Here is a 14,971-nt window from a genome sequence, read left to right as displayed (position 1 = left end):
ACTCATCTGTTGGTCCCCTCTAAGGGAGATTGGAGAAGCCAGAGGGTTCCGGGAGAAAAGTGTTTGAAAGGCATAACTTGAGAGGGCAGAAGCTCTGGGGTCATGGGGTCTTCACTCATTTTGGAGGCTTGAGACGCAGGGGAAGCCTCTCAGATGACCCCGATGACCCCAAGATACCTCTCTCAGGCCCCAGCCTGACAGTCCTCATTGAAGCTAAGAAAGGATTTCATGGGGGCTTCCCAATCTTTGGGGTTAAGAAGAACCCTCTTAATGTTGAATTTTGAGAATTCTTCCATGTAACATACACTTTTAGAATCCACTGATTGACAGGATGTAGTAAGCTGTGTAAGGAATTTTTAATTGCACACAATATGATGCGCATGCATCTGAAAACACAATACGAAATATTATACATTTAGTGGTACTGTTAAAAATAATGAAGACAATTTAGGTGATACAGACAAACTTTATTTAACACTCCATGAAGCAGCAGTCTCTGTTCCCAAGAGCCCAGAGCAGTGCAAAATAGGGCAGAAGGCAGGACACTTTTACAGGATGAAGAATAAGGAATAGGAAGAGAAAAATAGAGAATGAATAAGGAACAGGAACCAAGTGTAAAGCCCAGAGCTGGTTTGATGTTTGGGTTGGCCAACTGGCGGGTACTTTGTTTCTGGTCAAGCAGAGCATTTAGAGGGACATAAGTGATCTGCATTTTGATTTGCTGGATGTGACCCCCTGGGCACGACCAGCTCCGTCTTGGGCTTAGACATTTATTTCAATAGCACACAATACGTGTCTACAGATAATGCTTGGTACATGTGTGAACATGTGGATTCCTGGGCCCCCTGTAATTATTCAAGTCCTCTGAGGGCTGTGACTCCCAGGTTGGGAACCACTGAAATGGGTTTAAAAAAAAAAAAAAAGGCAAGAAGCGTGCACTTAGCTAACCTGGGAGGCAACCCACAGCCCCTTCCCATTAGCACACACCAGGAATGCATAGGTGGGAGGTTTAATGAAACATAGGAGATGTAGAACCCTGGCCTTGGTCATGAGGTTGTCTGGGACATCCGAAATCCACACAGGAGATCAGTACCAGTAGCAGAGACAGGAGGGCGAGAGGCATGGGGAGGTGGGCAGGAGACACGCTTCCACTGTCTGGCTGGGCTGGGACTGGTTCTGCGAAGACTTTTTCCCACTTTGGACCCATTCCTGTGATTCTCCCAGCCTAGATAAGGGCAGCTGCAGCATCCGTATTGCAGCCTGTCTCTGAGGGGTCTCCCCAGTGCTCTCTGCAGAGGACATGGGAATGGGATCAGGGCTGCTGTGGACACAGAGGGGCACCCCCAGGAGCATTTTGACCCTGTTTCTCTCTCCTCATCTGACCTGACTCCCTGGCAGTGACATTTATCAGATGGAGAAGGACATTGCCATAGAGCAGGAGAGGAATGCTCGCTACCGACCTCCCAAAATCTTGGAGCCCACGGCCTTCCAGGAACCCCCACCCAAGGTGAGCCAAGCCCTGGCCTTGTCCGCCCAGTGAATCACAGTAGAGCTGGGTCCCTGTCTGGCCCCTCCCAGGCCTGACTGTGTGACTCCCCTCACAGAGTAGGCAGGATGTGCCCCTACCGTCCTCTCAGCCCTTCAACCCAACTATCCATCAGCACATCGGCAGCTGGAATCTGGCACAAAAGAGAGCAGGCATCTTATGGGGTGGCTGGAGCAGGTAATCATCCTGGAAATGTTTCCCTCAAGAGGCTGGAGCACTTTTCTTTTTGGTGTTTTTAGGGACAGATTAGATCCCCTTGAGGGTACATGATGGGGCATGTCCTTGTGCCCCTGAGGTCCAGCCTCCGATGTCCATGGCATCTCTGGGCACAGGAGCCAGTGCCCTGCTGCCCCGCTATTAGGTGGGCAGGTTGTGAGGGACCGTGCCTGTAGTAGTCAGCTCAGGCTGCCATGCTAAGTACCACAAACTGGGCAGCTTAACAACAGACAGTGTGGAGGCTGGGAAGTCCAAGATCAAGGTGCTGGCAGATTCCATGTCTGGTGAGGACTCTCTTCCTGGCTTGCAGATGGCCCCCTTCTCGCATGTCCTCACATGGTGGGGAGAATGAGCTCTGGTGTCTATTATTATCATTGTTTATTGTTGCTGTTGTTGTTATTAGGACTAATCCCATCATCCCATCATAGGGCCCTACTCTTGTTACCTCATCTGACCTTAATTACCTCCCAAAGGCCCCACCTCCCAGTACAGTCACAGTGGGGGTTAGGACTTCAACATATGAATGGGGGTTGTGGACACAAACGCTCAATCCATAATAGAGCTCTATGGGTTTAGGGCCTTTTTTCACTGTCCCCCTTGCCTGCTATGCCCTGCACCTTCCCTCAGTCAGGTCCAGCTCAGTTTTCATCTCCTCCATGAAGCTGCTGTGGGTGCCTGAGCCTTCTGTGACCCACCTCTGGATGTTTGTGGCTCTTGACTGCTGATTTGGCAGATGCTTCACATCCAGGGAGGCTACACACAGAGATCAGTTAGCCATGGCCCCCAGGAGGGCAGAGAGGCTGGCCTCTTTGTACTTTCCCATTGCTTACCAGTAACAGATGCGCAGTTAGTGGATGCAAATGATTTTAACAGTAACTTTGTTCCCCATCTTCTTCATTCTGAATGAGCCTGACCTGTCTCCTACCTGATATTCCCCTTGGTGAGCTGTGCACACTCAAGGAGAGAGCCAGGGATTGACACATCTCTGTGTTCTCTCTCCAGCCCAGCCGGCCCAAGTACAGACCGCCTCCACAAACCAACCTTCTGGCACCCAAGTTGCAATTCCAGGTAAACATGTAACCAGAGGGCTGGGGACGTTCAGGGTCATTCTTTATCTCAGTCCTTCCTGAAATTCCATCCTCCTGCCTCAGAGGAGCAGCAGTCACCTGCAAAGCAGCCTGCATTGGCTCTTCTTGGGTACCCAGAAAAGAATTTGAACTGAAAGTGGCCAGAGAGCAAAAGAATCAAATTGCAATTCTACCAGGCTGTCCTCAGCTAAGACATGCCTTCGGCCCGGTCCATCTGTTCACAGTATTGGCTGCTGTACGCACCTGCCTACAGCTACCTCTCCATTCCCAAAGCTTCCCTGGCTTCCCACACTGACTAGAGCCTTCTGAAAAGGAATCCCGGGTACTTGGGGACAGTTGATGTTCCCCAAGGAATGGAGTTGTTCCCTGGGGCCCCCGCAGAGGCCCTGGCCAGCACCTGGGTGGCCAGTGAAGAGAGAACAGGGCTCCCCTTGAGCTTCCATCCCACCTCCATCATTACCAACCACGGGACCGTCCCAGGCTGTAGGTCCCTGTTTCATAATGTCTCTGCCTGTGTCTCTCTGTTCCATCTCAGTTATTAGGAACCTGGGCCCCTCTCTTTTCTTCTCTTACGTCCCTCAGCTCAGAGTCGCTGCTTGAAAATAGAAACAGTGTATTTTATTTGGTGCTCCTTTGTTTGGTGTCCCATGGTCATATATGTCTCAAGGAAATGCTCCAGAGCCAAAACAGGCCTAACCAGGAACAAATAGAAAAATGCTCTTCATATGAAAAAAAAAACCTCAATGCAGAAGATAGGAACAATGTCCCTAAAAAGAAATGTACCCTTTGGTGGTGTTTAAAATAGTGGGCTTTTTAAAAAAATATGTGTATAGACATACACATACGTGTGGGTTAATCATATCTGTCAATTTGTAACATGATGATGAAATATAACTCTTTTCTGAAGAGTCCTGAAGGAGGAGATGTACTCAGTAAGTCAGTAATGCACGTGGTCCCACGGTATGCACAGCGTCACGGGGAGGACTGTTAGATGGAAGAGAGGCCACTGTGTCTGTGCTGACTTCTAGCCAAGAGCCGTGTATTTCACTCCACCATGTCTCCCAAATGGGGTCAATGAAATGCCCACACCTTGTTCTTTATTAGCTCTTGGAGAGCAAGTCCTATTTCTCCCATGGAGCTCTTGTATCGTTTCTTTGTGCTTGTGTTTGTAGCAGCTAATTGTCCACCTTCTTGCTTTGTCCCTGTGCCTGGTGCTTCTTTGCTTCTCGTGAATAGGTCCCTGAGGGTCTGTGTGCCAGCTCACCCACGCTCACCAGCCCTATGGAGTATCCATCTCCCGTAAACTCGCTGCACACCCCACCTCTCCACCGGCACAATGTCTTCAAGCGCCACAGCATGCGGGTAAGAGGGCTCTGCATGCTGGGTCCCAGCCAGGACCAAGGAGGCTGCTGGAGGGAGGTGCCTGGGATACCGGGAACCCCACGTCCTCGGGCTCAGGAGGTGCCCTCCATGCGCCAGTGAGGCTACTTGAGGGGCTCTGTGACTCCCTCTCCTCTGCAAGTGCCTCAGAGTTTAGGGGCCAAGCCAGGTGCTACTCTTGAGGACACCAGCTGGACCCAGACCTACCCCATCCCTACTTCGGTTCTGCGGCAAAGGATGTAACATATTCCCCCTTCTCTCAGCCCTGGTGGTACTGTGAAAGCTTATGGGCAGAGGGCAGTCAAGCTTGATGGTGCCAGAAACATAAAAGATCCTGGAGGTTCCACCCCGCTCTGCTCTTCCTGTCTTATTGTTGTGGTTGCTCAATCTCTCCTCAGTCACAGGAAAGTCTTCCTTGTAGCTGCCACTCCTGCTGCTTTGTGAAAGTTGCTGCTGTACAAGAAGGAGCCTGGGGGCTAGTGTGGGGCTAAGCCCCACCCTCCCCAGTCACCTCTTTATTGTCAACTGCCCGTGAGGCCCTGAGTGTCTTGTGGACTAGCTTCTAATTGTCAAAAAAAAAAAAAACTGCCTTTGCCTGTCCACTTGTCACTTGTCCCCACCCATCTTCTCCTTCAATACAAATGACCCCTCTGGTCAGTTGCCATGAACACTTGATATATTTTACTAAATGGAGTCTTGATATATGACATAACAGATTAAAATCCTTATTATTTTAGCTCTAACTCTGTAACCATGCATGATATTTCAGGTTCAGTATATAGGACTCTAAAAATTGGGGGGAAACTACATTTCTATTATAATACACTTATAAAATGTAGGAAAGTATGTTAAGATATCCTGTGCCGTTATTCTTAATTTAGTAAAACTTTGAAATGATTAAGATAACTTAGAATTCTAGGCAGTGAGATCTTCGTGGAATAAATTTTCTCCCGACCTAGCTCATTTTTCTCTTTTACATTAATTTAAACAATTTATATCATAGCATATAATTAACAATAATAAAACTGCATTTTTAAACATGCACTATCATTTAGGCAGTGTTCAGTTCCTCCACTCTCCTGCCCTTGACTCTATATTCATAATTAATTGAGTTTTAGTGAGATTGGCTTTAAAATGTGTCTTTTCAAAAAGAAGGTATTTTGCACATTTGAGGGGTGGCACTGCCTTTGTCTGATCCCTGATTCACCATAAGGACTTTGTTCAGTTCCATAAAGACAGACTGTGCAGCAAGAAAAAAAGACCTTTTGTGTCAGGGTTTAGAAGTACTTGCCATAAGGAAAGTCTGCCTAAAAGAACATAATGAGCATTTCTTAAAATAAGCAAAAAAAAAAAAGAAGTTAGAAATACAAACTCCATTTTATGGTATACATCAGAAACACTGAGAAAGCCTCTTCCAGGTAGAATGCTCATAAGGTATAATAGACTCCCCTCAAAGCTTTTGAAAACATTTAACAAAAATCAGAGATTTTTGTTCCCACGAAAACAATTTTTCTACTGACTAACTCTATTGCCTGACTCATCTGAGAATCTGCAGAATTCCATACCAGAGTCAGGATGGCAACAATCTCCCTCTTGAAGACCTCACAACTGAGGTTTAAAATAATAATAAAATTCAATAAACAGCACCTTTTTTAAGGGACACTTTGCTGGGCGCTGTCCTAGGTGCTGAAGGGAGAACTGCCTTCAGTGAGCTTACCATCAGCCAGAAGAAACAGGGTAGATGCACACTTGCCTGTAATGCAAACCAGAAAGCTGTGAGTGGCACAGAGAGGTACAGCAAAAGTGCAGTGGGAGTTCAGAGGGAAAAAATTCTTCCAACTTCTTTTTTGCAGCTGGGCCTCAATGGATGGGGAAGATTAGGAGGGGAAAAAACTGGGATGCAGGGGATGAAAGAGGCAGAAGCATCAGTTGGAGCCAATACTGAGTGATGGGAAACCATAGGACGAGTGCAGGAGCTGTCTTTCTAGAACAAGGAAGGTGTGTGTGGAGGTGGAAATAAGACTGGTGGTGGGTAGCCAATTTGTGGACGGTGTCAAAGCTTATCAGAGTCTTTTTAAAACACCACAAGGACCTGATTTCTCTTAAAAATGACCAGCAATGTAAGCATCCATTGCCTGCTAAGAATACCAGAGGTGTACTTCAGACAGATAAGCCCTAAAGAGATCCAGTTTTAGAAAACCTCATTTGCTCCTTGAATTTTATGAGAAAATTGGAAGACATAGGAACACATCTACCAATACATGTTAAAATATTTGGTAAGATGGTGATCAGGCCTGGGGCATACTAGACATTTGAGCGGTAGGAATCTTCTTTTGGCATTTACAAAACTACATAGTGTTTTCTTGAGTCCAGCAACTCCTCCTACCAGTATTTGGTCTGGTCTTCCTCAGTTCATAGATTTTTCTTGTACCTGGAGATTCCTAACTCTATCTTCAGAATGTTTGACACTTAGTTCCTACTTGCCACTATTTTTCAGTAGCCTGGGGTAGACTTACCATTGTGTTTGCAGGTGTTGGCATTTAACTGAGGATAATTACAGCCTTAAAATCCCCTCATTTGGGGGCTTTGGCTATTGTGAAGTAAATCTTATTTATTTTTTTATCAATTCTATGATTATAAAATACTCTTATGTTCTGAAATTTGTTTTATTAAAATAAGATCTAACTCAGTAGCTCTCAACTCCCAGGGGACATTTGGTGACATCTGGAGACATTTTTATTACAACTGGAGAGGTGCTATAGGCATCTAGTGGGTGGAGTTGCTGTAAATATCCTACAAAGTACAGGAAATCGTGCCCCGCCAATAGTGAATTATCTGCCCCAATGTTAATAGTGCTGAGGTTGAGAAACCCTGGTCTACTATTGGTTACTTAGCCCCATGAGAACAGGGACACTGCATATTTAACCATCACTGCCCTCCCAGCACTCAGCCCTATCCCTGCCACATAGTAGTTGTTTAGTAAACAGTTGTTGAATAGAGTAACAAACAAAGAATATTTCAGCAAGAAAACAAACTTATGAAGAGAAGTATTGTTAGAAATTGAGAGCAGTAATTGTAGCTGAACGAGCCTAGGAAAAACATACCAATGTAACTATTTTCAAACTGTGTGTTATATTCAAGTGTATTTTAGAGACTTTAGTGGGGATAATCTTTTTTAGAAGCTTGGCAGAGATTATGGCTTGCTAAAGTAGACTAAGAATAATTTTTAGCATTTTATGTAAGTGACTAGTATGTAAACTGGCCAGTTCAAAGGAAAGGATCTGAGCATCTTGCCAATTTGCATGTCACAGAAAGATCACCTGCCCCTGGCAAAGGCCATCCCAGGCTTTATGCAATCAAAAGAATGCCAGTAACACTCATGTGTCCAGTAGACCCAGGTAATCTTATGCAGCAGAAAAAAGCAAACCGGTTTAAAGGGACTGAGTGGTTATTTATATAAATGAACCCTGGGGAAGACTGAGGGAAGAGAAGTAATAGGAAAACATGCAACACCTTCTGTTTAAGAAATAGCAGGTAGAACTATGAATAGATCCAAAGCCCCACAGATGAGTTCAAACAGGGTTAGATTAAGACAGCTTGGGAGAGGAAGCATTTATTGCACATCTATAGATCCTTATTTCTTTAACTTTTGTTCTTCACTTTCTTAGTTCACGCATTTCTTTTAACCTTTGGTTAAATAACCCAAACTACTTTCTTAATGACGAGTACGTTCTAATAAAAAGGCACAATCAGATGGGTGCATGCTGTCGCTCTCCTCTCAGGTTTCGCCCTGCTGTGGACAGCTTTGGGGGACCACACACCACTGCTCCTCAATGCTTCCAGACCTGCCACCGCGGACTTAGTTGGTGATAAGGGCCCAAGGCTTCCCAGAGGACTGGCTTTGCATTTCTAAATGTATTAAGTGGCAGCAACCATGACAAATGCCAACTGAGAAAATAATAGTAGGACAGTAATTTGAAAATGATAGCAACAGATCATGTGATCGTTTGAAAACAATACCTGTTAAACTATGTGCGCTTGGGTTCGGCATGTCACTGACACACAGGTGTGTGCTTGGGGCTGATGGACCCAATAATAAGTGTCTGCATAGATGGCTCCAGATTTAAGGACAACTTTATAGGATAAAAGCAGCTGAGACCAAGGCGCGTGGCTCCCACAAGGCTCTTCGGAGGGTTGTCCCTCCTGGGTGTGGGGACTGGGCTTACTGGTTCCTCTCCTGTCTCCCCACTGTCCTCTCAGGAGGAGGACTTCATCCGACCCAGCAGCCGAGAGGAGGCCCAGCAGCTGTGGGAGGCCGAGCGGGCCAAGATGCGGCAGCTCCTGGACAAGCAGCAGAAGCAGATGGTGGAAGATTACCAGTGGCTGAAGCAGGAGGAGAAATCCCTGGTGAGAAGCCACTGAGCCAGGGCTGGGAAGGAACCCATTCCCTGCGGCGCTGCTGGATACATTCTGATAACCACGCTTCCCTGGGAGAGATCTCCACACTGTCGTGTCACTTTGTGTCCCCTTTCGCCTCCCCAGCTGGCTAGAATGAACGCTCTCCATGCATCTTTGGGGGTTTTGGTTCTAGAATCCTAAGTCTTCTGCTTTGGTTTCCTCCTCTGCAGGACCCCATGGTTTACATGAATGACAAGTCCCCATTGGTAAGTCACCGGGAGAGATCTCTGCCTGAGAGGGAAGGCCTGGGAGGGGCTCGTAGTCAGCAGGACGCCAGCTCCACGCCTGCCCATCTCTTCCTTTCTGCCTCTCACCTCGGGAGCGCATCTTTCCCCTTCACTCTGATCTCCACGGTGCTCCTTTCCTGAGCTCCCACTTGATCTGCATCCTCCCACTCCCACTTGATCTGCATCCTTAGCGCCACCTTCCTTAGCCACAGGGCCCCCAGGTCGCTTCCCGTCAGGAGGTCTGCAGGTCCCCCTGCAGCTATGCTCTCTAAACCTCTAAATGGACACCTGAGGGGGTGGAGAACTGGCCAAGGGGGGAAGTGGGTGGTCCCAGAGCCGCATCCGTGACCCGTTCTCTTTCCTTTCTTCCAGACTCCAGAGAAGGAGGCCGGCTACAGTAAGTGTGAGCACCCTTCCTCTTGGTGGGAATTTCCACTTGGCATCTTGTGTGCAGCCACCGTCCCCGCCCACGGCAGAGAGCAGCAAAGGGAGTGTATTTGCAATTGGAAGAAACATCTGCCCTGTTTGAGTTCAGAGTGTTCAGAGAGGCCCAGTTTAGAGTTGATATCTACCGCCCCACCCTCTACCCCCACCCCTCCCCACCCCCACCCCACCCCCACTCCATCTGCCGCCCCCACTCTCCCTTCCTGGCGCCTGTTCCCACCTCTCTCTGTTGCTGCATTTGTTTGGAGGAGTTGGTGATCCTTCTTATCTCCCACTCACTCCATTGGAGGCTCACTCCCAGGTGATGCTTCTCCTCCCCAGGCCCCAGGGACCAAAGAGAGAAAGAGGGTGGGGCCAGCTGAGCCCACAGGATCTTTCCTGGAGCCTCTGATGAAGGCTGGGAGGGAGGAGCTGGCTGTGAGCCAAGCTCTTCATCACCATCGGGGGTGGGGGGGGGGCTGATGACGATGGTGATGGTGACAAGGGCAGCAACCAATGACAATGACGAGCACTTGGCCCAGGTTGCTGAAATGTCAATTCATTTAATCCCACAGCAGTCCCTCCTATGAGACAAGTGCAATTTATCATGATGCCCAATTTACAAAAGACAAGAAACAGGCACGGGAAGGCCAAGTGACTTACCCACAGTCACACAGCTAGCAATTAACAGAGCTCAGATTTGAGCCCAGGCAGTCTGGCTCCTGCAGGATCCCTTCTGAGTGAACCCTCCTATTTGACAGAAGGCAGTTAAGGCCCAGGGAGTGTCAGCGAGCTGCCCCGGGTCACACAGCTCTCTGGTGGTGGAGGTGAGAGCAGAATCAGGTCTTCTCCACATGGCTTGTGTCTTTCCTCATCAGAGTGGGAGAGAATAGCATGCTTCTTCTACCAGTTCACTTCCTTAGCCCCGAAACGGTCCAGGCAGACAATAGAGAGGCCTCACAAACCTCCCGCATCAGCGGCTGTTGCACCTGGGTGGGGCTCCACGGCCACCTGCTTCCGGCGGAGTGGGTTTCTCCCTCATGACTGTCAAGGTCAGGGTGTCAGGGCCCGGTGTGCAGCAGCTCCGAGGCTGGAACACCCACTGCCATCACTCCATCTCCACCGTGACTTTGGCTCTTTCTGTCTTTGAAATGGACAGTAGTGCTTGTCCCTGACTACAGAGGACCAGGGAGAGCAGGGGTTATTTTCCTGCATCGTCATGGGATTTGGGTTTCATTTCCCCCCGTCTCCTGATAGTAGAGGAGGGGGCTTGGCTTGGTCGTCAGCAGGTACGTGGTGCTGAGAACATCCTGCACTCACTGTCCCTCCCCCTTGCAGCGGAGTTCACGGGCCCCCCACAGAAGCCACCGCGGCTGGGCGCACAGGTATGTGCTGGCTCTGCATTTGAGTCAGGGCCCCACAGGACTTCAGAGGCCCTCAGAAATAATCCAGTCCCAGGACTTCCCTGGCGGTCCAATGGTGAAGACTTCGCCTTCCAGCGCAGGGGGTGCGGTTTCCCATCCCTGGTCGGGGAGCCGGGATCCCACATGCCTCACAGCCAAAAGACCAAACAAACATAAAACAGAAGCATATTGTAACAAATTCAATAAAGACTTTAAAAATGGTCCACATCAAAAATAATCTATATAAAAAAAGAAATAATCCAGTCCTGTATCCTTATCTTATACAGCTCCACTGTATATATGTTATACAGCTGAAGCCCAGAGAGGGGAAGTGCCTTGTCTAAGGCCACACAGCTAATTCAAAGAAAAGCAAGGGGAAGACCAGTCTCCTGTCTCCTGTGTCCCCTCCCTGACCTGGAGGAAAGCTCACTGGTCCAGCCAGAGAAGCAGGAAGCGTGGACCCCCTCCCTCTCTCTCTCTCCAGCTGCACTTTGGCTCCCCACGCCCACCTGGTTGTGGGGCCGATGCTGGTTTCTTCACTCTGGAACAGTGGTTCTCAGCCTTGACTACCCATTAGAATCCTCTGACCAGCTTTGAAACCATATGGCCCCCTCGCCCAGCCGATGGTTCGGTTGGTCTGATGTGAGGCCCACCACCAGTATTTTTTTAAGACTCCCAGGCAGACGCTAACATGGGAACCACTGCGCTGGAGGCAGAAGTGAGGGAGGCACCCCCAGGACAGGGCTGTATTATTTCAGAGGAGAGTCTTCTCCAGTTGGGCTGGTGGCTGAGTTGGCACGGGTAGTGCCTGCCCGGGGAAGAATAGTAGTGTCCCCCTGCCTCGCCACCCTCCCCTCCGGCCATCTGCTTCTTCTCCCCCACCCCCCACAGTCCATCCAGCCCACAGCCAACCTGGACCGGACTGACGACCTGGTGTACCTCAACGTCATGGAGCTGGTGCGGGCTGTGCTGGACCTCAAGAATGAGCTCTGCCAGCTGCCTCCCGAGGGCTACGTGGTGGTGGTGAAGGTGAGAGCCCGGGCAGAACTGTGGACCCGGAGGCGGAGGCTGCTCGGCCCAGCCCTGGAAGGAAGGGGGAGGGGCCAGTCTTCCCAGTCTGCCCAGCAGGTGCCTTTCCTAGGACCGCCCCCATTAGAGCAAGGTGATCGAAGAGCATTTAGTCCCAGCTAGCCTCGGAAGGCGGGTACCATCGCAGGAGGGCTCTTCCCAAGGGAGACGTGGCTCTCTCAAAAAGCAAAGGGTGACCGTCACGCCGCCCCTTTCTCTCCCAGAACGTGGGCCTGACGCTGCGGAAGCTCATTGGGAGTGTGGACGACCTGCTGCCCTCCTTGCCGTCGTCTTCACGGACAGAGGTGAGTGTCCTCGTCCCAGTCGGTGCCATCAGCTGGCACTGGCCCGCTTCACCTGCCCCAGCTGTGTTTCACACAGCAGGCTCAGAAGGGGGCGCCTGGGCGGCCTCATCGCGGCTGCGAGCCTCCAGCAGGTGGCTCTGCACAGCACATCTGGGAAGGCACCACAAGGGGGCGGTGCTGGCACCGCGGGACCCGCCGGCTTCCTAGGGCGAATTTCCTAGTTGAGGTCTCAGATGGTTGAGGCGACTTCTTAACGCTTGAGGACTTGCAAAGGAGGACGCACCCTCCGTTTCTACCCCTCCCCATGATTTTTTGTCTGGTGTCCTCCATACTAAGGTCAAGGTGAGTGTATCATGGAAATAGCAGTTAAGGTTTCTGCCATTGATCATTTAATCTAATTTTCTTTATTTAAGTGAGAGACAATCACAGAAAATCAAAATGGGAGTGTCGGTGCTCTATCTTGAGATGCTGCCAGTGATAAGCAGAGTAATGCCCCCTCTAAGATGTCTGCATCCTCAGAACCTGTGACTATGTTAGCTTACGTGACTTTGCAGGTGTGATTAAGTTAAGGATTTTCAGATGAGGAAATTATGCTGGATTATCCATGTGGGTCCAATGTAGTCACAAGGGTCCTTGTAAGAGGGAGGCAGAAGCAGAGGTCTTATACGAGTCAAAGAAGGAGATGGGATGATAGAAGCAGAGGTGGCAATGATGTCATTGCTGGAAGGATTCACAAGCCAATTAAGGCAGCAGCCTTTCGAAGCTGGAAAAGGCAGAGAACAGATTCTCCCCTAGAGCCTGCAGAAGGAACACAGCCCAGCCATCACCTTGACATTAGCCTTAGGGGACCCATTCCAGACTTCTGACCTCCAGAACTGTAAGAGAATAAATCTGCCTTATTTTAAGCCACTGCATTTGTAGTAATTTGTTACTGCAAGACTGGAAACTGAGGCTTTGCCTCTGAACATTTGTTGGTTTTCTGTCTGGAAACCAGGCACAGACCCCAGCAGAACCCCACACCCCCTGCCAGGCTGTAGCTTGATCCACCATCTCCCAGTGGTCAGCAATGTGACACAGGTGACCACTGCATCCCACCACCATCCCCGCTGTCTGTGACCACTCAAGACAGGACAGTGCAAGAAGGTCTGGGCATTTCCCGGGCTCCCTCTGGGTGGCAGCAACAGCCCAGAGGAGCCCCTGCCCAGGCTGTCCTGTCTGGCGTGAAAGCGCCTCACCTCGGCAATGAAGGCCCTGTCATTGTTTCACTTGATAAATATCTCTTGAGTGTCAAGTATATGTTCAGCAGTGCACTAGGCACCAGGGATATGGCAGTAAATAAAATCCTCCAGCCCAAACCACTGTCCCTGATCTCTTGATTTGATGGGAGACAGTTAACAAATGCGTGAATGCACTTGACCCCTGACCAATCACTCCACGTCGGGCCTGCACGAGGGCACATTCTGTGGGGCTGGATCAGAGGGGGCTGGCATGGGCGGGGCCAGGGCCTGGGGTACCCACAGTGTCTGTCCTGGATGACCCGGCTCCCGCCCACATGGGGCCCTGGACTCAGCCCAGGCCTGGGTCGGACCTGCCCCCAGAGAACGCCCAACTTCCTGGGCCAGTGCCAAGGTGGACTCCTATGTGGTTTCCCCCTCCTCCCGGCCTGAACTTCGCAGCCCCTCAGGGTCCCAGCCCCTCCCGTGTGCTCTTCCTACAGATCGAAGGGACCCAGAAACTGCTCAACAAGGACCTGGCGGAGCTCATCAATAAGATGCGACTGGCCCAGCAAAACGCCGTGACCTCCCTGAGTGAGGAGTGCAAACGGCAGATGCTCACCGCCTCCCACACGCTGGCCGTGGATGCCAAGAACCTGCTGGACGCGGTGGACCAGGCCAAGATTCTGGCCAACCTGGCCCACCCACCGGCAGAGTGAGAGGGGCGGCGCCCCCCACCTGTGTCTCCGCCCCTGTCCGCGTGTCCCTCCCTGCCCCGGCCCCTGCCTTGCCTTTGGTCCTGTGGGTCCACTTGGGGGGGGGGGGCAGGCCAAGCGGAGTCCTTCTTGCCTTGCCGTTTTGCACGACCCCTCTCCCCACTCCACCCCCAGACTGTGCTACTCAGGCCGCAGCCGGACAGAGGGGACTCAGGGCTGCAGACACCAGGGGGTGACAGAGAGGGCTCAGAAGGAGTGGTGCCACCAGCCACTCCCCGCCAGCCACGGCTGCCTGGCCCGAGGGGGTCACACTGGGGCCCTTTGCAGCCACGATGGCTTTATGCATGGACAGAGCAGGCCGGCTGGGGACCCAAGCTATTCCTTCTCCTTCCTCCTCCACCTACTAAGGTCCCCCCTATCCCGTGCTCGGAGGAAGGGGCCGGGAGGGGCTTTCATGGGGGAGGCGGGCGGCTGGTGCGATGAGGGATGGACCTGGCTTTCTTGTACAGTGTATAGTGGAATTTATTTAATGTGGGTTTGGTCTTGACTGACAGCCATGTGCCCCCCGAGGGGGAACCTGGGACAGTCCAGGGACAAGCTGTTGGGAGTCAGGGCACAGGAGGCTGTGTTGTCCACACGCCAAGAGGGGAGAAGGGGAGAGACGAGGCCAAACTGGACTTGGACACAATTCCTCGCCCCCTTTCCTTTCTTCCCTCCCTGGCCCCTTCCTTCTCTTTTCTTACTATCTTTTCTTATGTGTCTTTTCTCTCCCCCTTTCTCATCCACTCCCTCGCTCCCTCCCTTGTGTCTGTGCAGAATACTCTTTTACCTTCTTTCTATTTGACTTGTGGATGAATTAAAATTGTACCATTTGCTTTGTGGTTTGATGGTTTTGTTTGTTTGACCTTTGGGGGGGTAAGGTCGACC

General features: G+C 50.6%; 1 protein-coding gene across 3 annotated transcripts in view; it reads left to right on the top strand.

Moving 5' to 3' along the window:
- Window positions 1–14,918, top strand: part of PTK2B (protein tyrosine kinase 2 beta) — a 129,467-nt gene extending 114,549 nt beyond the window's left edge. For 2 of the 3 annotated variants that reach the window (XM_057720233.1, XM_057720232.1), the window contains 10 exons: window positions 1,399–1,507; window positions 2,765–2,830; window positions 4,087–4,212; window positions 8,491–8,637; window positions 8,859–8,894; window positions 9,288–9,312; window positions 10,677–10,723; window positions 11,633–11,770; window positions 12,034–12,114; window positions 13,832–14,918. In XM_057720233.1, the coding sequence (XP_057576216.1) occupies window positions 1,399–1,507; window positions 2,765–2,830; window positions 4,087–4,212; window positions 8,491–8,637; window positions 8,859–8,894; window positions 9,288–9,312; window positions 10,677–10,723; window positions 11,633–11,770; window positions 12,034–12,114; window positions 13,832–14,047 (991 nt within the window). In that variant the 3' untranslated portion in view covers window positions 14,048–14,918. The remainder of the gene's footprint in view (window positions 1–1,398; window positions 1,508–2,764; window positions 2,831–4,086; window positions 4,213–8,490; window positions 8,638–8,858; window positions 8,895–9,287; window positions 9,313–10,676; window positions 10,724–11,632; window positions 11,771–12,033; window positions 12,115–13,831) is intronic. The other variant, XM_057720234.1, reaches the window with a different exon arrangement.
- Window positions 14,919–14,971: the final 53 nt, after the last annotated feature.

This window comes from Hippopotamus amphibius, chromosome 2 (assembly GCF_030028045.1).
Source record: "Hippopotamus amphibius kiboko isolate mHipAmp2 chromosome 2, mHipAmp2.hap2, whole genome shotgun sequence".
Taxonomy (NCBI): Eukaryota; Metazoa; Chordata; class Mammalia; order Artiodactyla; family Hippopotamidae; genus Hippopotamus; species Hippopotamus amphibius.
Note: the sequence above shows the minus strand (reverse complement) of the source record. Positions and strands in the feature narration are given on the sequence as shown.